Source organism: Globicephala melas, chromosome 12 (assembly GCF_963455315.2).
Source record: "Globicephala melas chromosome 12, mGloMel1.2, whole genome shotgun sequence".
Taxonomy (NCBI): Eukaryota; Metazoa; Chordata; class Mammalia; order Artiodactyla; family Delphinidae; genus Globicephala; species Globicephala melas.
Genome location: NC_083325.1, coordinates 81,849,000 through 81,875,918, shown reverse-complemented (window position 1 = coordinate 81,875,918; position 26,919 = coordinate 81,849,000). Strand labels below are relative to the sequence as shown.

Genomic DNA, 26,919 nt, shown 5'->3' with positions numbered 1-26,919 from the left:
GGGAGCAGATATCTCTGTTGATGATTTTAGTGCTTTTCTAGATAGGAGACGATGCAAGAAATTGGGCTCATAAAATCGCCTCCTGAAAAATCTCTAACTCTCTGAAGGCCTGTTCTGCCAGTTTTGCCCAGAGCACAGACTGCCTCCTTCCTGATCGCCACCCTGACCTCCTTTCAGGGTGTGCTGAAGGTCAGCGACCGCCGTGGCTACTGACCGCATCCTTGTACGGGCAAATGGCGAGAGATAGTTTATGTCCGCGTAGAGAGGAAAGACCTTTCTCATTAAGCTTTTTGGCTTTTAAAGCTATTTTGATTTGACGATTCTTTTTTCTTCGATGTTTGGTTATTGATTTATTCATGTTCTCAGCTGTTAGAAAAGCAAGGATAAATCGAAGTGTGTGCAAATTGGAGAGGAGTGTTTTCTGCCCTAGAATTCTACCAAGTCAACAGCCTGTGGTGGGTGGGTGAGGGCTGCAGATCAGGACCCCCAGGAGCTGGCAGGGCTGGGGCCTCGATGGGCTTTCATCAAGTTCTCTTCTCCCTGGGGCTTTGTCCTGGGTGGTCGTCGGCATAGGACTGGCCTGAGTCGGGGTCGTTTGCCCATTTCAGGCGCCGCCCATTTCCTGATCAAGGAGCTGTCTTACCACAACCTGGAGCTGGAGCGGAACCGGCAGGAGGAACTGGGGATCAAGCCTCAGGACATCTGGCCCTTCATCGTGATTTCTGATGACTCCTGCGTGATGTGGAACGTGCTGGACGTCGACTGTGGTGGGGAGAGAAGCAGGTGAGAACCCACACACTCACCCCACCAGTAAGACAAGTGCACGTGCTCTCTTCTCAGTGGGGGATTCTCGTCCGCCCTTCGAGGACCCCAGAGCGTGCCTCACGCTAGAAGGTGTGGTGTGCAGTGGACAGAGCCCGGCGTGTGGTGGGCTCACGTTCCAGGCTTTACTTTGAGTTCTTAATTTAAAAAATGTTACTGAGGTGTCATACATACAGAAAATAATGCAATATATATTCAACAGCAAATATATACGAAAAGGAAAGTATAATACATATCCGGGTATTTTCACAAACAGAACACACACGCTTGACAAACTCCCTGATGAAGAAACAGACCATCACTGGCACCCCAGAACCTTGCAGTCCCTCCTCCCTCCCCCAGCCTCCTCCTAACGTGAAGCTGTATTTTTATTTGCTGTGTGACATTAGGGAAATGACTGTTTTTTGGGTTCTAGATTCCTCATCTTTCAAAGGGGCACTTAAACTTGTGCTAGAAGTTTGTTACAAGGATTAATTAAACCATGAATTGTGTGCCCGGTCACGGGCGCAATGTAGGGAAGGCTCAGTAGATACAGCTGCAGCTGAGCATCATGGGTAAAATATTTCTGTGTGGTTTCACCATGAGTGTTTCAACTTAGCCTTTATTTTGGGCTTGATTTTTTTTTTTTTTTTTTTTTGAAAAACAACTTGATTTTTTGGCTTGTTTTTGTGAGAGGCAACTTTTGAGGTTGGTTCACCTCTTCTGTGTTAGTGAGTCCTAATGTAACCATCACCAGTAACACCACTGCTCTTCTAGAAAAACTGTTTTCTGTCTGATAGAGCTGCACGTGCATGAGGACAGCAGTCACCGTGCTTTCAGTGTTCTCACTGTCATGCTTCCCAGGGCAAGAGCTCGGCCAGGGCAGCAATGAGGAAGAGAACCAAGCTTTTCCCTCTGCCTTTCTGAATTTCATTCTGCAGCAGATGTTCAAGTCCTGGCACGTCAGAGCTGGCTGGGGCCTTAGAGAGTTTAGTTGAAGCCCCTCAGTTGGGGAGAAGGAAGCTGAGATGCAGAGAAGTTGAGCCGTGTCCCTGGGTCTCACAGACAGAGCTCTCGTCACCCCAGCTCCCAGCCCTGGGGTTACTCCCTTCAGCAGCCCTCCCTGGTCGTCGGGTGGCCCCCACTGTCTTCACGGACTTCAGTCACCGGCAGGGTGGGGTGGGAGGTGTTTACACGCTGCCTCCTTCCCTCCCCCCACCTCGCTTGGAATTGACACTGGAAACGCAAGGTGGCTTGGCAGATGCAGAGACTGTGGGCTCCGGAGACAGACAACAGCGTTCAATCCAAGCTCTGTCACGTGACACTGGGCAAGTTATCCAGAGCCTCTTTTTCCTCATCTGTAAAATGGGGTTGCTATGCCTATGTCATAGGATTGCTGCGAGGATCAATGACAGTGAATTTGAAGTGCTGAGCACGGTGCCTGGCGGTTATGATGGGTTCCTCCTGCACCACCCCGCCCGGCAGGTTCAGGGGAGAGCAGCATCCCGGCCAGCCTGGTCCAGAGGGCCTTGCTGTTGTCTGCATGCCAACCGAGGGATGTCCATCTCCTTCCTTCGAACAGGGAATTTTCCTGGTCGGAAAGGAATGTTTCCTTGAAGCACATCATGCAGCACATCGAGGCTTCCCCCAACATCACTCACTACGCCCTGATCGGCATGCGCAAGTGGTCCAGCAAGACTGGGAGCCGCGAGGTGCGCGAGCCCTTCTCCCGCTGCCACGTGCACGACTTCATCATCCTGAACGTGGACTTGACCCAGAACGTGCAGTACAACCAGAATCGGTGAGCTCCTGCGCCGTCTTGGCTGTCAGCTCCGCCCACGGTCCCAGGGCCCTCCGTGAGGGGCAGCCTTACTCCTGGCAGGGGCTGCTCTGTCCTTGCCCTTCAGGGCCAACGAAACCAGAGCCTTTTCACCCATAGCATTGGCCTGGTCCCTTGCTTTCAGCCCTCATGGGTTTTTCTGGTATTTTCGTTGTATAATTTTAGGGCAGATTTGCCTAAGACCATTCAGCTTCCTTCCTCAATTCACGTGGTACCTTATTTAATGACTTAAATGCTACTGGGTGTTGTTTCTCTTTCTTTTTCTGCTCCTTCTCTGAACATGTCACTTTTTAGGAGCGTTAGCACTGAAGGAAACTGTAATTTCCCTGTGTCACTCTCTACAGACCTACGCAGAAATGCTCACGTCACGAGAAGAATCTAATCACTAACGTTTATTGAGCCCTCGACGTGCCAGGCCGTGGGCACACCCCCGAGAGGGCCCAGGCAGGAGTGTCAATTCTGGAGCCAGACCGACCTGCCAGGAATTTGGGTTCTGCCACTGTCAGCTTTGCAATTTCGGCAGATGACTTGCCATCTCTGAGTCTTGTTTTCTCCAGCTGTAAAAAGTGGCTAATATTTTTACTTTGGGAGGCCGGTTGTTTTCTTTTCAGCAAATAGATGAAGTGGTGTTTGTCGAGTCCCCCTCACGGTGCCGGGCGTGTCGTGCCTGGTCCACAGGTGGCAGTGCTTCTGTAGTGTAAGCCTGGGGTGCACCCTGCTTTCCTGGTGCAGGCGCGTCACAGCTCGTCCTGTTTTCCTTCTCGGTTTGCCTTCTGTACCTCCCAGAGGAAGGTCTTTGGCGCAGGAACGAGCCTGCTCCACCTTCCCAGCCCCCAGTACAGGGGTGCACACTCCACGTGTCTGGTAGGGGCGTGACTGGGGTGTGTGAGCTGCCTCCAGTCCGACCCGCCCCCTCCTCTGGCTCTGGGCAGGTTCATGTGTGATGATGTGGACTTCAACCTGCGGGTGCACAGCGCCGGCCTCCTGCTCTGCCGGTTCAACCGCTTCAGTGTGATGAAGAAGCAGATTGCGGTGGGCGGGCACAGGTCCTTCCACATCACGTCCAAGGTGGGTGTGGCCGTGTGCCTAGAGGGGGCTGCTGTCCGTGGTGGGAAAGCTGGCAGGGAGGCCACCCGGGCGCCTTTGAGTCAGTGGGGTGGGCTTGACTGCTGGGAAGTATTAGTAAAGGTTTTCGGTTGGGAGCGCTGGGAAGGGAAAGACTCCATCAGGTTTCCCTTCTGATCTCCGACTCTAACTGGTTTCCTGTGTGTCCCCCGCAGCGTACACGCACCACCAGCCCTCCTGTGCGCCCTCGCCTGCCCGCACTCTCTCTCCCCATTGGTTTCCTGAGCTCATCTCTGTCACTGTCTTTGCCGTTCACTTGTCCGGCTTTTCCGCTGGACAGAGCGCCTTTGGGGAGGGGGCAGGTGCGGTGCCGTGCTCTTCTCGGAGCCCCTAGGACAGTGCCTGCCAAACACTGTCTGAATGGCTCTGACGGGCTAGCCTGATGGCTGAGCCGGCCTCCAGATGGGCAGAGACGTGATCTGCTTGTGTCGGTCCTGGCCGGGCAGACCTGGGCATTTCAGATGCGAAGTCACGGTGAGCCTTCGGAGATCTGTGTCTTCCAGGAACCCATACGGAGTCGGCACACCCCTGCCTTGAAGGTCCCTCCGATCCATGGGGCAGAGTGTCAGAGATGAGCTGGAGAAGTAGGCAGGACCTTATCCGCTGTGGGAAGGTTCTAGACTTTTCTGTAGGAGTAACGAGAACCCATTGAAGGGTGTGCAGCAGAGGGTTTGATTAGCATGACTTACATCCACAGTCTCTCTGGCTGTAGCATGGGAAGTCTGTTGGTGACGGGACGCGAGATGGTGGGCCCAGATGGCCGGGCCGTGGAGAGCAGGGGCCACGGGACTGGACTGGAGGCAGATAGGGTCTGGGGACCAAGGGGAGATTGGCCGTTCCCAGAGGTTTGCATCCCTGGATTTAGGGGAATGTTCCCAAGGTCCATGGATTCCCTTATTTTTTTCTAGACCAGGCAGCCAGTTTTCGGCGTGGAATGGTCAGTGTCTACGATTCTGATCGATCACGTGATCAGTTTTCACATGTCCCACTTCGGTTAAACCTAATTTTTCTTAATGGAGAACTTCACAGTGGAAGTTATGTGTTCTCACATCGCTGCTCCATGACACAGCCTTCCACGACGGCGCCACCCACCCTGGGTCCCTGCTCAGGGTGGCTGGGAGTGGCTGACACCCGCCCTTCCCCACGCAGGTGTCTGACAGCCCCATGGCCATCGTGCCGGCCCAGTACATCTGCGCCCCCGACAGCAAGCACACGTTCCTCGCAGCCCCTGCGCAGCTCCTGCTGGAGAAGTTCCTGCAGCACCACAGCCACCGCTTCTTCCCGCTGTCCCTGAAGAATCATGGCCACCCCGTGCTGTCCGTCGACTGCTACCTTAACCTGGGGTCTCAGGTAACTGTCAGAGGGGGCGCTGTCGAGTCCATAAATCCGGGAAATTCCTAAACACGCGCGCCAGAACCCAGCACTTGGAATGAGAACCACTCCACTACTTCCGCTCCGGTATGACCCCACTTTACAGCTGATAAGATAAAGGCTGAGAGGACTGAAGTGGTTTGGCCCCGATATGAGAAGTTAAGAATAGAAACCCACTTCTGATGCTAAACATTTCTGATTCTCAAATGAATTAATGAATTGATAAATCTGGATAAGTCTTGGAGTTGAGTTTTAGGATATAGATTTGGAAATAACATTAAATACTGTCTCTGTTCCTCCGGGTCTGAGCTTGACCTGGCGGTTAGCATTTGCTAGATGCCAAGCGCTAACACAGTGTCGTGGGGTGTGTCACGGAGAATGACGTTTTCTCTTGGATTCCTTTCTTTCCAGATCTCTGTGTGTTATGTGAGCTCCAGGCCCCACTCTCTGAACATCACCTGCTCCGACTTCCTGTTTAGTGGACTCCTGCTCTACCTCTGTGACTCTTTTGTGGGAGCTGCCTTCCTGAAAAAGTTTCATTTTCTGAAAGGTAACTTCCCGTACTCTTACCACGGACCTTGCCTTGAGTGGCTGTCGCCACCTGGCGCCTCTGCGGAGGTGACCTCTGGTCCTAGTCCTTGGCAACGGGTAGACTGAGGCTCAGGGCGCATGACTTCCCCCAGCATCCAGGGAAGCGCAAAGAAGGCTGGGATGGGATCCCAGGGCAGCTCTTTCCCCCTCTACCTGTTTGCGTAGAGACAAGACACAGCCCCTTTCTTTTCGGTGATTAGCAGATAGTTTCAACGTTTCTGTTGCTTTCCAATCCAGGCTCCTAGCCTAAGCTCGCAGATCCCCTCAGACGTTTTTCCTTCTTGGTGGGTGAGTTCTTCTTCCTTGTCTTGGGGTGCCACGTGCGTCTTTACTTCTCTTCTAATCTTTCTCCCTCTGTAGGTGTTTTCGTGCGAGAGTGGTTGAGAGTGAGAGACATTCATTCTGTATGACTTAAACACATTCTTCCCAATCCAGCTGGGACCCCTAATCGAGCTTCACTTTTCCTTGGCTGGCCTTGACTCTGACCTTCCTCTCTACCAGGTGTTTAGTGAGCACCGACATTGCATAAGCTTTGGGGAAATAGTCAGAGGTTTCCACAACCTTCTCTGCTCTTGGGAAACATTTCGTCTCATAGGAGGATAGGATGTGTAGGAAGGGAGGGAGGTAGCTAGAATGAACACCCGTGATTGCTGCTGAACGCTAGGCGTCGAGAGGCGGGAGAATCCTCCTTGCCCAGCAGAGGAAGAGTCAGGAGGTGCGCGGGGCCTGGGCGGGTGGCCGGCTGGGATGGCTGGACAGGGAGGGTTGGGCTGGAAGGACCGGGGGAGGGCGCTGCCCAGCAGGGTCTGGAGCCGAGGATGTTGGTTTGTGGTCCTGTGAGTCTGTCTCCTTCTCCCCCTCTGCTCGCTTCTTTGCCAGTGCTTCTTGGTTCCGTGTTGTCTCATCTGCCAGACCTGCCCAATCACAGTCTCACTGTCTTGCTAAGATTAAGATGCATCCCCAAGGCACCAAGAGCTCACGTGGACACCCGGTCCTTCCCTTCCAAGCAGCAGCGTACTTGGTTCTTGCGAATAGCAGCCAGGCGGTCCTTTCCTTTGGAGAAACTCCCCTGTTTTCTTCACATGCCTCTGCTGTCGTCCACACAGGTGCCACCTTGTGTGTGATCTGTCAGGACCGCAACTCACTCCGCCAGACGGTCGTCCGCCTGGAGCTGGAAGATGAGTGGCAGTTTCGGCTGCGAGATGAATTCCAGACCGCCAACGCCAAGGAGGACCGACCCCTCTTCTTTCTGACCGGACGACACATCTGAGGGAGACACACCTGAGGGTGGGGCCTTCAGAACCTCAGGCTGCTGAGGCTAAAGGAAGAATAGGAACCACGGAGTGTCTGGACTGGGGCAGGACCCAGAGGTGTCTGTTGGCCACCCCCTCACGGTAGGTGCCAGGGAACCGAGGCCCAGAGGTGGACCGAGACTTACTGAGACCCACGGGGATGCGTGAACGGTGAGCAGGAACTCAAACCAAAGGCCCCTAAGTTCCGGGGCAGACCCCATCGCCCTGGCCTGTGTTGAAGTCCATCGTATGAAGAACAAAGTTTTGCCTGCTGTCACATCGTCCATATGCTTCCACGGACAGACTTGACTTTTCTCTTAGCTCTGAAGGATCCCCCCTGGCTTATCTTGTACAGGCGCCAGCGTTTCAGATGATGGATATGATGTTGGCTATGTAGGTTTCTCTATAACCTACTACAGAGCAATATTCCAAAAGAACCTTTTAACTGTAAAGGCTGGAGACAAGAAAAAATGAAGTAGGTTCACTTAATAAGAATTATGTAAGTTTACTCTTTTAGAAGCTAGCCCAAAGGCATCAACTTTAATAAAGTAAAACAAATAGTTTCACTTCAGAGCAAATACGATTCTATTAAAATAGTATAGGGTAAATACCCTACCTCTTAGAAAGGGCAAAAGTGAAAAGAAACTTTTTTAAAAACTACAGGGGTTTCAGGAAGGAAGTTAGGGTTACAGAGATTGACCTTGAGAAATAGAATTTGCCTTACAAAGGAAAGAGGACCAAATGGCTTACTTGAAACAAACAATGAGAACAACTAAAGCGACGTGGAAAATAGTTGATAAGAACTAGACTTGTGACTCTAATTTATTGAAGCTCAGTTTTTAGTTCCTTGAATCGCTTGTCTTCTCTTACGAATGTTTGGTCCCTGACAGGAGAGGAAGGGGGACAGACAAGGCAGCAGCGATGTTCTGTGATGCGCCCACACTCTGGCTTGCGCTGGGATGTTTTTTAAACCAGCGTGTTAGAGGGCCCCCTAGAGGCTGGGCCTTGGGCCAGGTGCTTTCACAGTTACGATCTTGCTTAACCCTTCCAGCAGCCCATGTGCGTGGAATTATGCTTCCCATTTCAAAGATGAGACAGTTGAGATGTAGAGAGCGCATCTCACCAAGATCACACAGCCGGAGAGAAGCAGAAGCAGACTCTGGGGTCCGTCTCCCCACCACACTGCTTGTGGAGTGGCCCGTAACCAAAGGAAGAGTTTAAAGGTCGTCAGAAATGAATCAGCAGAATGCACTCTCATCCATCCATCTTAGACGTTTAAAGCACTCTAATGGATAGCAATCCGAGAAGAAATTCTTTTCAAAGATGATGCCAAAGAGTTAATGTCAATCTTTTCTTCCTTAAGAAAGAAAGTCCATGAGTATAAAAGATTTAGATCAGTGTTTCTAAAATGATCACTTTGTATATGTCATTATTCCTATCCTGGAATAAAAACTTACCTTCTTTAGTTCTACTTGTCTTTTGTAAATGGTGGCTTCTGGTGGCTTCTGGGCTGCTTTCTTTATTTGATTGGTTAATTTAAACTTGGGAAAAAAACCCAAACGAGTATTCGTATTTGCTCCAGCCTTATTATAAATAGAATTTGTGATGCGTGTATTGTTGCTTTGCTGGGAACGAGTTGCATTGTTTTGGGAGGAAGTAGTGTGGCCAGTGGTCCTGGGGGGCTAATACCTGCTTAAAATCTCGATGAATGACAGAAGGACAGTTTTTGGAAAGGAAAGAAGAACAAATCCATAAAAATAAGGGTATATTAAGATGTGGAGGAACCCCTGAAAGAGAAAAGACAGGCAGAAATGGAAGAAACAATGGCCCAAAGCGTGCAAAGAAGCCTGCCACACAGGAGGATGGTTTCCTCCTGTGCCCTGAGCTTCTGAGTGACTAAAGAAGCAGGCGGGGGCCTGGGCGTTTGGCAGGGTCGTTCCCAGGGGAAGTCGCTCGGAGCAGCCATGCTCTTTGGCGCCTCGCAGCCCTCCCTGCCGCGCTCTGCACCCCGCAACCAACCTGGGCGGAGCAGCTGATTGGGTTGAGGCTCAGGCCCGGAGTGTGGAGCCCCAAGCAGGGGGGCGGGTCCCCAGGCCTTTGCGAAGACAAGCTGTCGGCACCCCGTCGCCACCGCAGTGTCCTCTGCCCACAGTCACTTGCGGCAGTAGATAGCAAACAGGAGCGCCCTAGTAGGGAAATAAACGCACAGCTAAAACTCATAACAAAATACAGGAAATGTTATAGAGGGAGAGGTGATAAGCTCCCTGAAGAGTCAATACAGCAGACGGAATCCCATCAACAAAGTATAGTTAAGTTCAGGGAAAAAGAATATACCGCATCCAGAACAAAAAAAGATCAGGTACAGATCTCGGAAATTCAAACCTCTGTAGGCGGATGAAATAGACCAGCTCAAGAGTGAAAGAGACATGGGCTTCCCTGGTGGCGCAGTGGTTGAGAGTCCGCCTGCCGATGCAGGGCACACGGGTTCGTGCCCCGGTCCGGGAGGATCCCGCATGCCGCGGAGTGGCTGGGCCCGTGAGCCATGGCCACCGGGTCTGTGCGTCCGGAGCCTGTGCTCCACAACGGGAGAGGCCACGGCAGTGAGAGGCCCGCGTACAGCAAAAAAAGAGAGTGAAGGAGACAGCTGGAAGGTGCAGTTGAGAAAGTCTCTAAGAAGGCAGTACAAAGGGATGTTCCTGATCTCTGCTGACCCTTAACTTCTCCCTTTGCTTACTGCGTGTCAGCTGCCTGGCCCTCTTGGACCACCTTGGCCACTGCCAGGCCAGCACCCGCCTCTGCCCGGAGTGCTTCTCCCTCCCCTCACATCCGCTTGGGTCCCTCCCTCGTTTGCACTAAGTCCTTACTACTCAAAGGCCACCTCCTCAATGAGGTCATCCCTGATTGAGAGTACCTACTAACAGAACACAGTTTGTTTAGCCGTCTTTTGTGTTTTGGGTCTTTCCCCACAAGAGCAGGAATTTTATGAGACAGTTCCACTGCTCTGTTCCCAGAGCCTTGATTATGCCCAGCGAATTGTAGGGACCGCGAGATGCCCATTGAATGAACGAATGAATCTCTTCTATCTTAGCTGGTCCCAACATGGGAGCTGGGGGTGGGAGTGGTCGGTGATGGGGGAACTGATAAAATGAGTGAAATTGAGCAAAAATTCTTGGTTTAATGGGGCAGAAGTGATTAACATGTTAATGGAAAAGGAATATTTAAATATAAGTGTTAAAAACTTTTAGAGAAGCTGCTAGAAGGAAAAAACAGGGTGTCCAATATCTAAAACATTAAAGGGAAAGGTAGCACTGACAAAATCAGTGTATGAGGTAAGAGCAGGCTGGGGAGGGGATAAACAGCAAGAAAGCTTGGTAAATAGAATACACATCCAAACCTATCAGTAAGCAAAATAACTATAAATGAATTAAAGTCACCTAACAACAGATTGAGGTTCTCAGATTGGGTCAAGACGAGATATTTTAAGTTAAAATTCAGAGTTCTACCCAGAGGGATGAGACTGTCCCGACACGTTGTAGATACGCCAACATTGCTATGAAATATAAAGAATTGTGAGAAATACGAGAAGATAGGTAAATGGTGTAATCATAAATGGAGTCTAGTACGTCTCCTGCAGAAGCAGACAAAGAAGACCCACAGAAATGAGAGTTGGTTGACACAGTTATATGTTTGGTCTAAAGTAATTAACCTTCAAAGAGGAGAGAATTCGTGTGTAATAAGAATTCCAGAAGATGTCCTGGAACTAGATAGCGGTGAGGGTCGCATAACATAAGGAATGTGCTAAACGTCACTAATGGCCAATTTTATGTGTATTTTGCCGCCATAAAATAAAAACTCTCCCAGAACATTGGGAAATACGGAATCCTGTACTTCTGAAACGCCAGATATAACAGTCACCCCAAAACCAGATAAGAATAATAAGTACACACCAAAAAACTGATTCTTTGTTTCCTGAAAACTTTCAGCAATTTACGACTCTTGCAATAAAGGAGGAGAAACCATGCTACAAGAGCAACATTTATATGGATGTCAGAGTTCTTGACGCAGGATGTGGCGGTGCAGAGGGCACGGAATCTGACATCGGGAGACTCGGGTTCATGCCTTGGCTCCTTTGCCAAGTCACCCAGCTCCCTGGAGACTGTGTTAGCTATGAAATCAGCAACAGTGAGTAGCAAACTTTCTTGAGCATCTACTATGGTTAGTCATTTTACTAGATGGCTAATTGTCCATTATTTCATTTAGTCATCACAATCACACTTGAAGTAGATATCATTGGTATCATTTTACGGAGTAAGAAACTAGGGCTCAGAGAGGCTGAGTGACGTGTCTGAGATCACACACCTCTCAAGTGCCAGAACAAATGTAGATTCATGCCTGCAGGTGTGAGGATAGTTTCACTAACATCACAGCTGCGTGCTATCTTGAGTTATTTACTTCCCCCAAATGCTGTATATTGGAAGGCACTATGGCTCCTAAGACTCTGTGTGCAATAGAAATACTGATCCAGAATTTTCTCACTGGGTTGCCTGTTGCACGTGGTGCTGGATTCAAGCATGTGCCAAATGCAGCACATTATGTGCCGTCTAGAGTCTAGGCAATCCCAGCATTAAGGTTTAGAAACCACTTCAATAAAGAAGTTTGCATGAAACCTCCCGCATCTGGCTTCAGCTTCTGCAAGACAGCTCTTGAAGGGAAAACCATGCACCAAGGGCAAGTCCGGTGTCCACGGCTGCTGTTTCTTTTTCAGTCTACTTGCTTAGGCAGACTTCCTGCTCAGAAGGAATTAGCATTTTAATTAGCAAAACAGTTGGGAAGGCCAGTGCAGAGTTTTCAAGCCCTTCAGGTCTAGAGAAGAAACAGAAATTCTAAGACTGCATTTGTCATTCACTGAATAGACTGTCCCAGTTTCCTTTTGCCTTTCTTCTAAAACTCGGGCGAGCACCAATTTTTCTCTCTTAGGATCTTTTGCTCTATGAAAGGGTGTTTCCTAGGGGTGGCAGTCCGCCCTACCAAGAAGGGTGGGCTTTGGGTGGTGGTGTGAGTTGAATTGTGTCCCCCAATGAGATATATTGAAGTTGTAACCCCCAGTCGTTCAGAATGTGAGTTTAATTGGAAATAGGATTGTTGTGATGTAATTAGTTGAGATGAGATCATATTGGAGTAAAGTGGGGCCCTAATCCAGTGTGACTGGTGTCTTTATAAGAAGACAAAGAGAAACAGAGGGAGAACACCATGGGCTGTGGAGACAGAGACTGGAGTGATCAATCTACAAACTAAAGAATTCCAGGGATTGCTGGGAACCAACAGAAGCTGGGAGACAAGGAAGGATTCTTCACTAGAGCCTTAGGAGGGCATAGCCGGCTGACACCTTGATTTTGAGCTTGTAGCTTCCAGAACTGTGAGAGGATAAATTTCTGTTGTTTTAAGCCCACTACCTTGTGGCACTTTGTTACATGCAAGCCCTAGGGAATCAACACAGGTGGGCGATGCATACTTCATCTGGCAAAGTTTGGCAAAGTTTGGCAAAGTTTGGCAAAGGCTTCCTAGGATCCTGGTATGAGGTAGTTGTGTCTACAAGACTAAGACTTAGGAAAGGAACACTTTTGGGGTCTCTTGATCTTGGCCAAGCAGGCAAACGAGTAAACCAAACAACCACACAAATAGATATAGCTTATTTTTTTAAAACACAGAATTTAGGACTTCCCTGGTTGGGGGCGCAGTGGTTAAGAACCCGCCTGCCAAGGCAGGGGACACAGGTTCAATCCCTCATCCGGGGAGATCCCACATGCCGCGGAGCAACTAAGCCCATGCGCCACAACTACTGAGCCTGCGCTCTAGAGCCTGCGAGCCACAACTACTGAGCCTGCGTGCTGCAACTACTGAAGCCCACGCGCCTAGAGCCCACGCTCCACAACAAGAGAAGCCCGCGCACCGCAACGAAGAGTAGCCTCCCTCACCACAACTAGAGAAAGCCCGCGTGCAGCAACGAAGACCCAACGCAGCCAAAAATAAATAAGTAAAATAAATAAATTAAAAAATACAGAATTGTAAAGATCGGCTGCATTCAGGAGCCAAGAGCTTCCCTTTATATTAATAACGGCTACTACCCATTGAGCTCTTTGAGTGCTACATACACACTTTTCCAAGCATTTTTTCATATGTATGATGTCATTTACTACTTAACATCCAGAGGGTGGTGGTTATCATATCTGTTTCACAGGTGTGGACAGGAGGCCCGAGCAGGTGAAGGAATTTGCTGGTAAGTGGCAGAGGCAGGATCCATCTTCAGGCCTGTCTGAGCCTGGACTGCAGGGGCTTGAGCCAACGCCCAGTGCTTCTACCTGGGGCCCCAGCAAGGGGAATTTGATTTCTATTTGAAATTTGTTATTTAGATACTATACAAACAACATTATTACTATTAGGGGAAAAAAAAAAAAGGTTTCACAGTCCTTTTTCTACCAGACGTTTACTAAACTCAGATCCTGGGATGAAGGTGGCAGAAACCGCCCTTATTCTTAGGTCACTCGTGCCTCCATGGAAAACCCACCATCTTCTAAGTGCCTCATTCTAGACCTTTTCTCTGAACCGGAATGACTTGTGCATACTATAATTTTGCATTCTGTTTCCCTGTTTAGTTAATAGTAAGACCACAGTATGTTTATACTGCTAAGTAAGTCGTCTTATTTGTTTATGGTGGCCTAACACATAGGATTTGTTTGAATAAATGATCATGAATCGTTCGGTTCCTTAAGGCGGAGCCTTTAGTTTCTTATCATCTTTTGTCATCAGACTCTTGGGAAGCGGTGTGATGCAAGTAATGGGACAAGACTTGTCTTCACCTCTCTTTGCTTCCATTTCCCCACATGTTAAATGACAAAAGTAATAACAGTGTTTCCAGGCAGGATGTAAGGGGCAGGCATCATGAGTGATTAACCTGCTTGGTCCAGAGCCTGCTGGTAAATGTCCCATGAAGAGCCTGGCAACACACCTGTGTGCCCACAGAGAGACTTTTCTTCCTTGGCAAACTGCCTTAAAGGAAAGTTCCAGCGGGTGAGACATAGGCTCTAAGTTTTTGAACATTTCTCTAGCTTCCAAATTTCTTGTCTATTTCCTTTCTAGGAGGGCACTCTGATTTTCCCTCCCTCCACTGTCTGAGCACATCGGTCACACCTGGCTTCTGGTGGCAATATGGGCTCTTGTCACTGACGTTTTGAAATGAATGTATTCGCCGCAAAATGCTGCATCACGATTGTTTCGATCGTTGTTTCTTTAGGAACTTTTGAGGCTGAACGTACTTCCTCTGGTGTGTTTCTTGGCCTTTGAGGTCCTGGTGTTTTCCTTAATGATTTGCGTGACATCTTTGGATAACATGTAAAGTAACTCCTTACGTATCGTTCATGTTTTCTTAAATTGTCTTCTCAATATGTTTTTCTTTACATTTTGGTCCTGCTGTTCTTTGCTATTCACAGGGCCTCCTGTAAGGGTTTACCCAGTTACCAGGTTTTACCCGGTTTGAGGTCTAGAGTGATGACAATGGCAATAGTGACGACTAGTATTTATTGGGCATTTACTGTATGCCAGGCACTGTGATAGGAACTTTTCATTCTTTCTCATTTCATCATTACAAATTGATTATTAGGTACTATACATGCATAATCTCTTACCTGAAACCCTTGGGATCAGGTGTATCGATATTTTGCAATTCAGAGTATTTGACTTTTTGAAAAGTAGCGTGGTTCATATCCCACTTACCACAGCAACCCTAACAGGGTGTTACGGACTCAATGTTGGCATCCGTCAAAATTCATATGTTGAAGGCATAACCCCCACTGTGGCTGTATCTGGACATGGGGCTCTAAGGAAGTAATTCAGGTTAATTACTGATGAAGTAAGTTCATCATAATGAGGTCATAAGGATGGGGCCCTGATCCAGCAGGATTAATGTCCTTGTAAGAAGAGACGCCCGAGGGCTCTCTCTCTCCCCCGACACATGCACAAAGGTCATGTGGACACACGACGAGATGGCCGCTGCCCACTAGCCAGGAGAAGCCTCAGAATGAAATATAAACTCGTCGGCACCTTGCTCTTTGCAGCCTCCAAAGCTGGAGACAATAAACGTCTGTTGCTTAAGCCCCCCAGTCTGTGTTGTTTGGTGATGGCAGCCCGAGCTGACACGCAGGAACTTGGAGCATTCACGTTTCTGCCGCAAAATGTACATATGCTTCTGTGAAGAAGGATAGCTAAGGGCTGTACGTGGCTTCAAATCCAAGTCAGTGTTTGCTGATCTACATTATTTTTAAAAACTGGATTTAAGGACTTCTGCTCCATCCGTTTTCTAGATGAAAAAACAGGCTCAAGGAAATTCCTTTGCCCACGGTGGGCCCGTCCAAGTGATGAGGCCAGGCCCCAAACCGGGTCTGCCCCAGACCGGGGCCCGAGTCCTGGGCCGGCTGGACCCCGCTGGTTCAATTGCGTCTGTGCCCCTAACGGAGCTGCACCAGAGTTTGTATTTTGAGCTGCTTCTTGCTCTTTCCTACTTCACGGTGCTCTGTGAGCTTTCGCTAGAATGAAGGGGGTGCCCTCCCCCGCCTTCACTAAGGAGCTCCAGAGATGGACCTTTAAGATCAGCCCACAGGGATCCTCAGCCAGTGCGGCGGAGCCCAGGCACACGGGGCAGAGAGGGGGCGCCCACCCTCCACGTGTCGGTCTGGAGTCCGTCCTGTTCCATCCCCCGGGCAATCTCGTGCCCGACCCTCGGAGCCACCTGACAAGAGGTTCCCAAGACCAGCCCCGTGTGGCTCCTTCTTTCCAGGTGGCCCTTCCCCTCCCTGACAAGGAGGGTGGTGGGCCCTGTGTAGGCTCTCTCTGAAGTGTGTTGTCATCGCCTCTGGCCTTTTCTCAAGGGCTTAGGGGCTGGGGGCCAGAACGGTCACCTCCCACTCATGCAGTGGCCACTGCACAGCACCCCAGGCCGTGTGCCCTTCCTCCTGGCCACCTTTCCTGTCTTCCTTTGCCTGTTCTAGCTTCTCACCTCCAACAGGGTACGCGCCCAGGCGCGTGTGCGTGTCGTGTGTGGCGTGATACGTGTGCATGAATGTGTGTACATGTGATGTGTGTGATGTGTCTGTGTGACTGTTTGCCCGTGATGTGTGGGCACAGGTGCTGGTTCCAGGACTGGGGACCAGGGTGAGTGATGGATGGAGTTCAGGGAAACATCAACACAGTTAATCAGAGAGAACCTTTTTTCTTTTTAAATTTTATTTATTTATTTATTTTTGGTTGCTTTGGGTCTTTGTTGCTGCGCGTGGGCTTTCTCTAGTTGTGGCGAGTGGGGGCTACTCTTGGTCGCTGTGCGCGGGCCTCTCATTGCGGTGGCTTCTGTTGTTGCGGAGCACGGGCTCTAGGCGCGTGGGCTTCAGTAGGTGTGGCGCAAGGGCTTAGCTCCTCCGCGGCATGTGGGATCTTCCTGGACCAGGGCTCAACCCGTGTCCCCTGCATTGGCAGGCAGATTCTTAACCACTGCGCCACCGGGGAAGCCCCAGAAACCTTTTCTTGGTCCGTCTGCTCTGCGCTTCACTTTTCTCTTCCTACCCCTTTGCAGATCTGTGGCTTCAATGGCGACAGACAGGAAAGCCACCCTTTCTCTCTGGGCTCAGGCCTCACAAGCCTTCAGGAGCAAGGCTGGCCGCGTCAAGCAGGACTTGGCCCTGTGCAGGCAGGAGAGGGGCTGAGGCCTGCGGGGAAATGGAGGGAGCCTGCTCTGACAAAAAGAATGGAAATGCAGCCTTTCTGAACACTGCTGGCCAGAGCACGTCTGTGGGGCTGTTCTCCAGAGGAGGCAGCCCTGCCGTCATCCCACGGCTGCACCGGCCGCCTCACGTCAGGCAGACACGCAGGTCCGAGGCCAGAGAGGGCAGCTGGTGACTCCAGGCTCTCTAGAGCCCACAGAACGCTCCTGCTGGGGTGGATGGCTGCTCCCTTACTTGGAGTGACTGGACGATTTTACTACAGCTCATGTGATCTAACAAGCAGTCAGCTCTGGGCACTGTTGGTTTGTCATTTGCAGAAATTCAGGAGAGCAGAGAAACAGCAATAACAATAATAATAATAATAGCAATAACAATAGCAACAAAAATAATGCCAGCGAAAATACATTCTTTATTATGCACCAGGCACTGTGCTAAGCGTTTAATCTTCAGACAACAGGAAAGATGGGTATTACTCATCTCCATCGTACAGACGAGGAGACTGAGGCTAAGAGGGGTAAGTGACTCGCCTGCAGGTACACAGCTCGTGAGTGGCAGAGCTGGGGGTCCCTGTAGATCCGCCTGACTGCATGGCTTGAGTTATTAGTGATGCAATTGCTCATCTGACTGCTGGATGGCTGTGCAGTCAGTGTTACTCTTCTCATTCTTCGATTTCATCCAGGTCAGGATTCCTGGGGGAGCCCCAGGGCCGGATGCTGTATCCACTAGGACGGGGCTCCGGGGCCCCTGGGGGGAATGGCTCCGTGGGGTGGTGCTCTCGACACAGGGAGCTGAGGGCTTCCAGGAAGAGTTTTCTGAAGGAGGAGGACACAGCATTGTACAGCACAGGGGTCACCGCCGAGCTGACGTAGAAAAGCGTGTTTGTCACCATGTAGAAGTAGTGATAGAAATCGTAGAGCTTGCTGGAGAAGAAACCGGAAGGCAGGTTAGAGGGCCTGCCACCTGCCCGTGGCATCCTCCCCTTGCTGCTGGGAGTGTCTCCCCTTCCACACGGCTGGGTGAGGAAGGCCTGCTTCCTGCTGTCGGGAAGCTCAGTGTAAATTCAAGAGACGTTCCGTCACACCAGCTGCCTTTGGCTGACCTGCCCCACCCAGCCTTTGAGTCCCTGTGCCTGGTTGCCCGGCCCGGTCACCTGCACAGTGAAGGGCGCACCTGCTGGTGGACGGGGGCCACTGGCCAGCCCGCTGAGACATGGGGAGCCTCGTGGTGCTGGGCGTGGTCAAGGAGATGTGGCTTCGCTAAGAGGAGAAAGTCCTGAGAAGCTGCGCCCCTTGTCGCTGTGGGAAGGGCTGTGTGTGTGCATGTGTGTGCACTTGAGGGTCGGAGGGGGGCGCTAGCAGCTCTCCAGAAGGAACCATCTGTTGACACAGCTATCTCCTTGGAGGCCACGTGGGATCTCTCTCCTCTCAGATGTTTGACTTTCCCTTATGATCGAGGCATAGTGATTTCCAAAAGGAAGATAGGGATTCTCTGCTTTGCTTTTCTCCAATTGTGTCATAAAAAGGGTGTGCATGGTCTGGTCTCTAAGGGGCCTCTGTTAACTCATGGAATCACAGCTCTGAGGCTTCTTCCCTCTCTCCTTGTAAGAACATGGCCTTTTCTCCGCTCCCTGCCTGTAGGCCGCTCTCCATCCTGAAGTCAGGATGCCCTGACTACCACTCACATGGCCTGACCAGTTCAGAGAGGCTTCTGGATAATGCTCTGTTCCCCACCCTGAGCTGGGAGCTTTTGGGATAACAGACTGGGCAGGACCAGATAGAATGGAGGCCAGAGTTCTGGGAAACCCAGCAACTGGGGGTCCCTCCGGAGAGCAGAGGCAGCCCTGGCCCCGCCCGGCGGCCCCTCCCTGTGTGCTGGGGCTCCTCCCCTCACTCACTCAGTCCACCCGTTGTCAGGGACGTAGCAGTACATGAGCCTGCGGGCGTGGTACGGCATCCAGCAGACGACATACACAGCCACGATGGCTCCTGCAGGACCGGGGAGAGACAGACAGACAGGAAACACGTAACAGTTACACCATCTCTGGGGAAGAAGCTGCCCAAGGTGACAAGAGCATTTCCCTTGAACTTGCTCCTGGAGTCTTGGGGTTGGAAGGGGACTTTGAGGTTATCTGACACACCCTTACCTGGATCTGTTCCCAAACCTGGTGTTACCCTGTCCTCTGAGTGAATGTCCACTTTAATCCTGACCTGTCCACTGACATGCTTCTAGAAACTGCTACAATATCTATAAGCTCCTGGTCACTAGAAAATACTCCCAACTCAGGGCTAGATATTCCCACTTTGTCTGACTGCAGAGACAACAAAACTCAAATGTCCTTCTGCCTTGTAAGGCCTCTCCCTCTTCTGTCCCTTTTTCTGATTGATTGATGGTACCACCATCCGTGTGGCACTCACATCGTAAGCCACAGAGTCTTCTTTTTCCATTACCCCCGAGATCCAATCTATTACAAAGCATCCCCCTCTCCATTCCTTCCTCACTTCCACTGTGCCCACCCTAGGGGCCCATATCTTCCCTTCACCGGATTATGACGGCAGTCTCGTAAGTGGCTCCATTGTCCCTAACCTTCTACCTCTTCCCTTCCTTTCTTCTACTCCTGCCCTGGGTGGCAAACCCATTCTCTAATCCACTGTGGCCCCTGTACCAGCAGCGTCCACCTCAGCTGGGAGCTTGTGAGAAATATAAAATCTCAGGCACATCCCAGGCCGGCTGAATCGGAATCTCTGGGTTGGGGGCCAGTGGTCTGCGTCTTACAACTGTCCACATCATTCTTGTGCACAAAGCACAAACTTCTCAAACTTGGAGAGCCTGTCCTCTAAGACTGCCGAGCACATATATCTCAAGAGCAGCTCTGGACACCAGCTCTTGCCATGACGGCCCGTTGTCTATGGAAGGAAATCCAGGCCTTTCATGGGCTGCCTTTGTTACTTGTCACATCACATTGCACTTGGCTCCTATATTTTGGTCCTGCCCACAAGACCGTGGCACTGATGACAGAGGAGACCCTCTCCCTTTCTCCATCCTCCCAGACCGTCGTGAGTTCCTGGATCACAGCAGGTGCTTGGAAAGACCTCCGTTTTCCTGTGCCTTTAAAGTTGCCCTTACAAAGCCAAGTTTGCCCGGATACGTAGAAAAGCAAACACACTGATCGATGTCACATAGGAACGGTAGAGAGTTAGTGGAGAGCTGGATTTGGAGACCCAGCTGGTCTGAGTCCACTGTTCCTGGTCTGGGGATCCTTAACTACCTTTGCTCCTTGCGTCCGTCTGTACGGCCAGACTCCCTGAGAAGCAGCCAGACACCTGCTTGTCTTTGGGCACCACTCCCTGGATCAGACTGGGGGGTTCACGTGCACAGTTCCCATTCTTTCCTTTAATTCTACTGCTGCACCTTACAGAAGCCTATTGGTGATTATATAACTCCCCGGGGCAAAGAGAAAAATGAGGGCTGGAGGGAGGCAGCAACTTGCTCAAGGTCACGTGGCCAGGTATTGGCGGAGGCAGGCCTGGATCCGGCCCTTCACCTCTGGGCAGTGTTACCGGGCACTTAACTGAGAACTTGGATACTGCGCTGGAGGCCACGGATCCGGCGGGAGTCCTTGTGTCTCACCAGGGTGGCCTGGCCTCCCAGGGCCAGTGTCCTCCTCTCCTCGCTCATTAGCTTCAGGTGGCTGGGGGCGGAGCTGCCTGTGGCAGAAGGGGATGGCCCCTGGGAGCAGAGGGCCTCCAGGTGGCTCACGGTGACCCCGCTGAGGAAAGCAGTTAGTGCCAAGGGGAGCACAAAGGACGCCAGCACATTCACCTGGAAAAGGTAATTCCAGAGGTTACGGAGGTATCACCAGGGCTCAGTGATACTCTGGTCATCAGGCCGGGCCCAAGGGCCCAGGAATCTGTAGCAGCAGGAGTGGGGGCTGGCAGGCGCGTGGTGACAGCAGGCTTACAAGAGTAAGTCGAGAAAATCCTCAGAAAGTAAGGAGAGAGCGATGAAAATGGAAGAGAAAAGATAAGAAAATTTGGGACGTTTAGGATGCTCACCATCTAAATAACAGCTGTTCCAGAAAGAAAAAGAATAGAGAAAACAGAGGGGAGGAAATTATAACAACATCGAAACACACAACCAAAACCACGTTTAAGGAAGATTTCCCCAAATGGAGGAATATGAGCTTCTAGACTGAAAAGCCTTTGACTACTCAGAACAATGAATGAAAATAAATCCATGTCAGGGCGTGTTCTTAGGAATTTTAGCGCCTGGAGATAAAGTCTTGAAAGCTTCCGAAGGGATAAAATGGCACATACAAAGGATGGGGTACCAGAATGGCATTATACTCACTCAGAGCAACAGTGGAAGAAGCTAGAAAATAAGAGTGATGCGTCACAATCTGTGAGGAAAACGATTTCCATCTTATAACTTTCTGCCCAGCCATATTATGAGAAACGCAAGGATAAAATGAAACATTTTCAGACATGGAAATTCTTAAAAATCTGTTTACCTTCTACGAACTTTCTCTCAGGTCGCAGGAGGTTACAAGAGCATATGTTCCATCAAAATAAGGTTCTGAACAAATACAGAGGGAGACCTGGGATCCCCAAATCAGTGTCCCACAGAGGAGCAGAGAGATGGGGTGGCATTGGCAAGGTGCCAGCTGTGCGCCCAGTGAGGCTGGAGCAGAGGAAAGGGCACCAGGGATGATTGAAGAAGACAAGGTGAAGCTGGTAGATCACCTCATGGGTCTGAACATATTGAAATGGTATTTATACTTCTGGTAGAGAAGGAAAAATGAGTTAGAAATAGATGGGAAACTAAACAAATGAGAGGGAAAAAAAGGCTGTTCATTATTAACTGCAAGGAAAACAAATACTGGAGATAATATTGTAATATTGGAAAGGACAAAAACCAAAAATATACAACCTGGCTCATCAGTGAAGAATTTTACATAGTCACAATAAAATAAATATTGACCATGAATCTAACCAAATACCATGACATAATTATACTGAAAGGATGGTGAGAGGAAGTGTGTGTGAACGTGGGGTGTGGAGGGCAGGGATGGGAGTGTAAAAGAATGACGTATTCATCTTCTACAGGTAGAAGTCAGTGGATAAATTTAAGGCTGATGGATAAAGCAGGCGTATTCTTTGGAAAATGTAGGCAAAATGTAGCGGGAGTTACGTAAGAGTGGATGGTAGTTGCCTTCAGATCAGAGACTAGAAATCAGAGCATGGAGGAGCAGAAAGGGGGCAGCTGTTTTCCATTATAAGTCTTGTGTTATTATTTGATGTTTTTTGATTTATGAAAAACAAGTTTATATACCTTGTGTTTTAAATGTTTAATTTTTCAAATTCAAAATACATGTGTTATAGGGTTTTCTCCTCCTCAGTTCTTTCCCTCTGCAAACATTGGGAAAAAAAATGAAAGATTTTAATAGCACTTTAAAATCAGTGCAGAAAAAATGGGGACTTCCCTGGCAGTCCAGTGGTTAGGACTCTGCACTTCCACCGCAGGGGGCATGGGTTCCGTCCCGATCAGGGAACGAAGATCCCGCAAGCGTGCGGCCAGAACAACAACAAAAAGCATCACAGAACGTCTCAATTGGGTGCTGGACCTTTTTAAGGAGTTATCATTCAGGCTTTTTTCACCTTAATGCATGCTTACAAGTCAGCAACACCTAGAGAAAAATAAAACACTGTACATGACAATCATTTTAAGTTTGTTGTGGAACCAAACAGGTTTTTATTGACAATATACTTACTATCAAACTGTAACTTTAGTACCAGTCAAGACAGAAATTGAAGGTAAAACATATATTCATAAGTTAGTGATTAATCTTTGGCACCTTTGAGATCTTTCTAGAAGAACTATCAAGGCATACCTGGAGATATTGTGGGTTTGGTTCCAGACCACTGCAATAAAGTGAATATTGCAATAAATTCAAGTCACACGAATTTTTTTGTTTCCTAGTGCATATAAAAGTTATGTTTACCCTACACTGTAGTCTATTAAGTATGGAATAGCATTATGTCTAAAAAAAACAATGTACATACATTAATGTAAAAACACTCTATTGCTAAAATTTGCTAACCATCACCTGAGCCTTCAGTGTGTCATAAACTTTATTGCTGTCATAATCTTTATTTGAAATATTGCGAGAATTACCAAAATATGACACAGACATGAAATGAGCAAACGCTACTGGAAAAATGGTGCTGATAGACTTGCTCAACTCAGGGTTGCCACAAACCTTCAATTTGTAAAAAACACAGTAAAGCCAAGAGCAATAAAACAAGGTATGCCCTCGCAGCTTTTTCTGCTTTCAAAAACTCTGAGCAGTTTCCTTGGTCAAAAAGCATTGACTCATGTGGGTAATGAATCAACTCACTGATAAGACACTAAAAAGAAAGATGGGCCAAAATAATTTGAGTCTGGTGGTTTTGTTGTGTTAACACAGGCTGTACATCTCAAGTGAAACATTTTTGACATACACCATTTGTCAGACAACACTGGTTCACTGAAAGAATTCACTACATATAATGTCAAAAGCTTGGCCCGCGAACACTTCATGGCTTTCATTGCATTGGTTGGTCCGTACCAGTAAAGCAAACGTTGAGAGTAGCATATCTGCAGCACAAACATTGCTTGACACTTTTTTTTTTTTTTTTTTTTTTGCGGTACGCGGGCCTCTCACTGTGTGGCCTCTCCCGTTGCGGAGCACAGGCTCCGGACGCGCAGGCTCAGCGGCCATGGCTCACAGGCCCAGCCGCTCCACGTTATGCGGGATCTTCCCGGACTGGGGCACGAACCCGTGTCCCCTGCATCGGCAGGCGGACTCTCAACCACTGCGCCACCAGGGAAGCCCCTGCTTGACACTTTTTTCTCTCTCAGGCCTAACTCCAGTATAAGTACAGCCTGGAAGCCACTACCCCAGTCTGTGAAGCGTGGTAGAGCTTGACAACCAGGTCTTTTGAGCCTGGGGTTGTTAGTCCATTGCCGGGGGACCACACGAGTGTGCAGCGGGAACCAGGCAGTCAGGCCTTGGGCAGAAGCAGCAGTGCATTGACTGTTCTGCTGACTGATTCCCTACAGCTCACAGTCTGGAGGCAGCTGGGACGCTGGGAGGTAGATGAGGGTCCCGTGCTGCCCTGTGGCCGGGATGTGCTTGGGCCAGGGCTGGGGCAGGCAGCAAGCCTGTGGGCAGACCGCTGAGGTCTGAGGTCACAATTAGTCCACCTGATGCAGTGCTAGGAGGAGCCACTCCCACTGTTGTCAGTGGCCTCCCTTATTCTGACTGCTGTCTTGATTCCCTGCAGGACCAGTTCCATTAGTACGGTTACTGTTGGTGGGTTTTGGTGTTTGTTGTTTTGGTCTCCTTTATCATCAGGTCCAGACTGGGGTAAGGAATTTGACAACTTGTAAAAATGTCTGATATAGGAAGTGGATTTTTTAAAAATTAGGGATCCTGCCTAACCGGCTTTGAGTAATTCTCCTTATAGGAACCATAGTAAGCCACTTTGAAAGCAAGTGGAATGTTTTCTTATCGGGTTTAACTTCACATTTTTCCATATTCTCAGTAAGGCTGCAGTGGATATGTGTATTTCTTTTGAAACGCTTCATTAATGTTGAATGTTCAGGCCTCTTTTTATATCTGCACAACGTCCCAGTAAACTAGTTGTTCTTTCATGTTCTTGTCTTGGGGCTAAAGATGACTAGTTTTGGTGATAATCCAAAAGCAGAAGCCTAGGGGGGGTCATGAAATCTATATTTTTACCTGCTCTCAGGGTAATTCTTATACCCCGTCACATTTGCTCACCACTCCTGCAAGAGTGGGAAGACTCAGAGTTAATTTGGAATTCAAATCTGGACTTCTCTTTCTTTATTATTTTTTTTTATTGAGGTATAGTTGATTTACAATACTGTGTTAGTTTGAGGTATACAGCAAAGTGATTCAGTTATACATACATACATATTTTGTTTTATTTTCCATATAGGTTATTACAAGATGTTGATTATTGTTCCCTGTGCTATACAGCAAATCCTTGTTGCTTACCTATTTTATATAGAGTAGTTTTTATCTGTTAATTGCATACTCCTAATTTATCCCTCTCCCCTCCCTTTCCCCTTTGGTAACCATAAATTTGTTTTCTATGTCTGAGAGTCTGTTTCTGTTTTGCATATATATTCATTTGTATTATGTTTTAGATTCCACATATACGCGATATCATATAATATGTGTCTTTCTCTGACTTACTTCATTTAGTATGATAATCTCTAGGTCCATCCTTGTTGCTGCAAATGGCAATATTTCATTCTTGTTTGGACTTCTCTTAGTGTTTCACTTTAGCCAAGTCTCTCCACATGTCCTTTGTAAAATGGGGCAATGAGACCCAAGTTTCCGACTGGTCTCCAGTATGAGAGATGAAAACAGGCTGTAGGGTCGCCCCTCCCGCTTACCTGGATGAAGACCTGCAGCGTGGTACGGCTCACCAGCACGGTGCACACGCGCGAGGCGGGCTCCGGCTGCCCGCCGGCCGTCTCCAGCTCGTGCTTCTGCCCCATGACGATTGCCATGGGCAGAGCCAGGCCGAGCGAGGCGGCCCAGACGAGGGACAGTAGGCGGCGGGTCCTGCGCGGTGTCAACAGGCTTCGGGCGCGCAGGGGCTGGCAGACGGCCAGGCAGCGCTCGGCGCTCAGGCTGGCCACGCTGAGCACCGTGGCGTAGGCGCACAGCTCGCGCACGAAATAGTAGGCGCGGCAGCCCAGGTCGCCGAAGACCCAGGGGTAGTGGAACCACACAAAGTTGTAGAGCTCCATGGGCACGCCGACCAGCAGCAGCAGCAGGGCGGAGAGCGCCAGGCTGAGCACGTGGCAGCGCAGGCGCCCGGGGGGCCCGGCCCGCGCCTTCAGCACCACGTGCGCGGACAGCGCATTGCCCGCAGTGCCCAGCGCGAAGATGAGCGAGTAGAGCGCGGTGAAGAGCACCTTGGCCCAGAGGCGCGTGTCCACGCCCAGCCGGGCGTCCAGGCCCAGCGCGGGGCCGGGGCTGGGTCCCGGGGGCCGCGGGCTGCTGGTCTCCATCCCGCTCCCGCGGCTGCACTCCCTCCCTCTCCCTGCCCGGAGACTGGGCGAGCTGCCCCGTCAGCCGGCGCCTCCTCCTCTCTGGGAACCTCCAGAACAGGAGGACACGCCCCGCAAATGGTGCCCCCGAGCCAGCGCAGGACCGCGAGGGGAGGCCCGCTAGCCGCGCTCACATTTTTCAGTTCGGCTCCACGCAGGAAACACGTGCTTGGTGGACGGTGGGCTCCTTTTGGGACCTGAGAGACATGCTTTGGGCCAGACGCCTGCACGTACTAGCTGTGTGACCTTGGGCAAGTTATTTTTTAACCCTCTCTCAACGCATTTAAAAAATATTATTGCAGAATCTCTGTGAAGATGAAGTGGGTGAATCTGTGTGAAACTCTGCACTGCAGCATAAGTAGGCATCCCACACGCACTGCGTGCCCCTGTGCTGTGCTACTGTCTGTGTGTATAGTCCCAAGGACAACTGATCAAGAATTTGCCCGCAGTTCAGCATTTTGCAGCTGTCATCCTTCTTGCTAAAGCACTCTTTCATCTTCTGTTAAAGGCTGTTTCAGTGCCGCACTAATAACCTCAAGGACTCCTTTGTCACTGTCAGATGCCTCCTCATGATATCATGTTTCCCCAGTCCTTCAAGAACGTCATTCTCACGGAGCAGTGTCAGCAAGGGAAAAGAAGTATGTTTCGCATGTTTCAAAACCTTCCATTGGTGTCTTTCCTAAGCCCTTCTAGAACACCAGAATTTTACAACTGGAAGGCCCTTGTGGAGGGTTTCTTATCCCCCCCTTAGCTCCCCGGGCATTTAGGGCCAGAACCAGGTCTCCTGATTTTTTGTCTTCAGCAAAGTTGTTATGGCCCAGTGACATTTAATTCTTCCATTTGGATATATAACCTTACAGTCACTGTGGGGGCTAGGGCTTCAATATATATATAGATAAAGATAGATAGTTTGAATTTTTTTAATATTTATTTATTTGGTTGCATGGGGTCTTAGTTGTGGCAGGCGGGCTCCTTAGTTGCAGCTCACCAGCTCCTTAATTGCAGC

The 26,919-nt window shown here is 49.7% G+C and overlaps 2 protein-coding genes and 1 pseudogene across 2 annotated transcripts in view; 1 reads left to right on the top strand and 2 right to left on the bottom strand.

Moving 5' to 3' along the window:
* The window catches only part of GREB1 (growth regulating estrogen receptor binding 1), a 69,577-nt gene extending 61,197 nt beyond the window's left edge, over positions 1-8,380 (top strand). Inside the window, exons 27-32 of the mRNA XM_060309299.1 lie at positions 609-783; positions 2,384-2,602; positions 3,574-3,709; positions 4,916-5,116; positions 5,549-5,687; positions 6,835-8,380. Coding sequence (XP_060165282.1) covers positions 609-783; positions 2,384-2,602; positions 3,574-3,709; positions 4,916-5,116; positions 5,549-5,687; positions 6,835-6,998 — 1,034 coding nt within the window. The 3' untranslated portion in view covers positions 6,999-8,380. The remainder of the gene's footprint in view (positions 1-608; positions 784-2,383; positions 2,603-3,573; positions 3,710-4,915; positions 5,117-5,548; positions 5,688-6,834) is intronic.
* An 8,796-nt stretch (positions 8,381-17,176) lies between these two features.
* Positions 17,177-25,903, bottom strand: NTSR2 (neurotensin receptor 2). Its single transcript, XM_030844545.2, is given in 5 exon segments — positions 17,177-17,531; positions 17,533-17,707; positions 18,682-18,772; positions 20,357-20,606; positions 25,251-25,903. Coding segments are annotated over 5 exon segments (1,284 nt in total). The 5' UTR covers positions 25,875-25,903; the 3' UTR covers positions 17,177-17,387.
* Positions 23,828-25,052, bottom strand: LOC115846054 (cyclin-dependent kinase 8 pseudogene; annotated as a pseudogene).
* Positions 25,904-26,919: the final 1,016 nt, after the last annotated feature.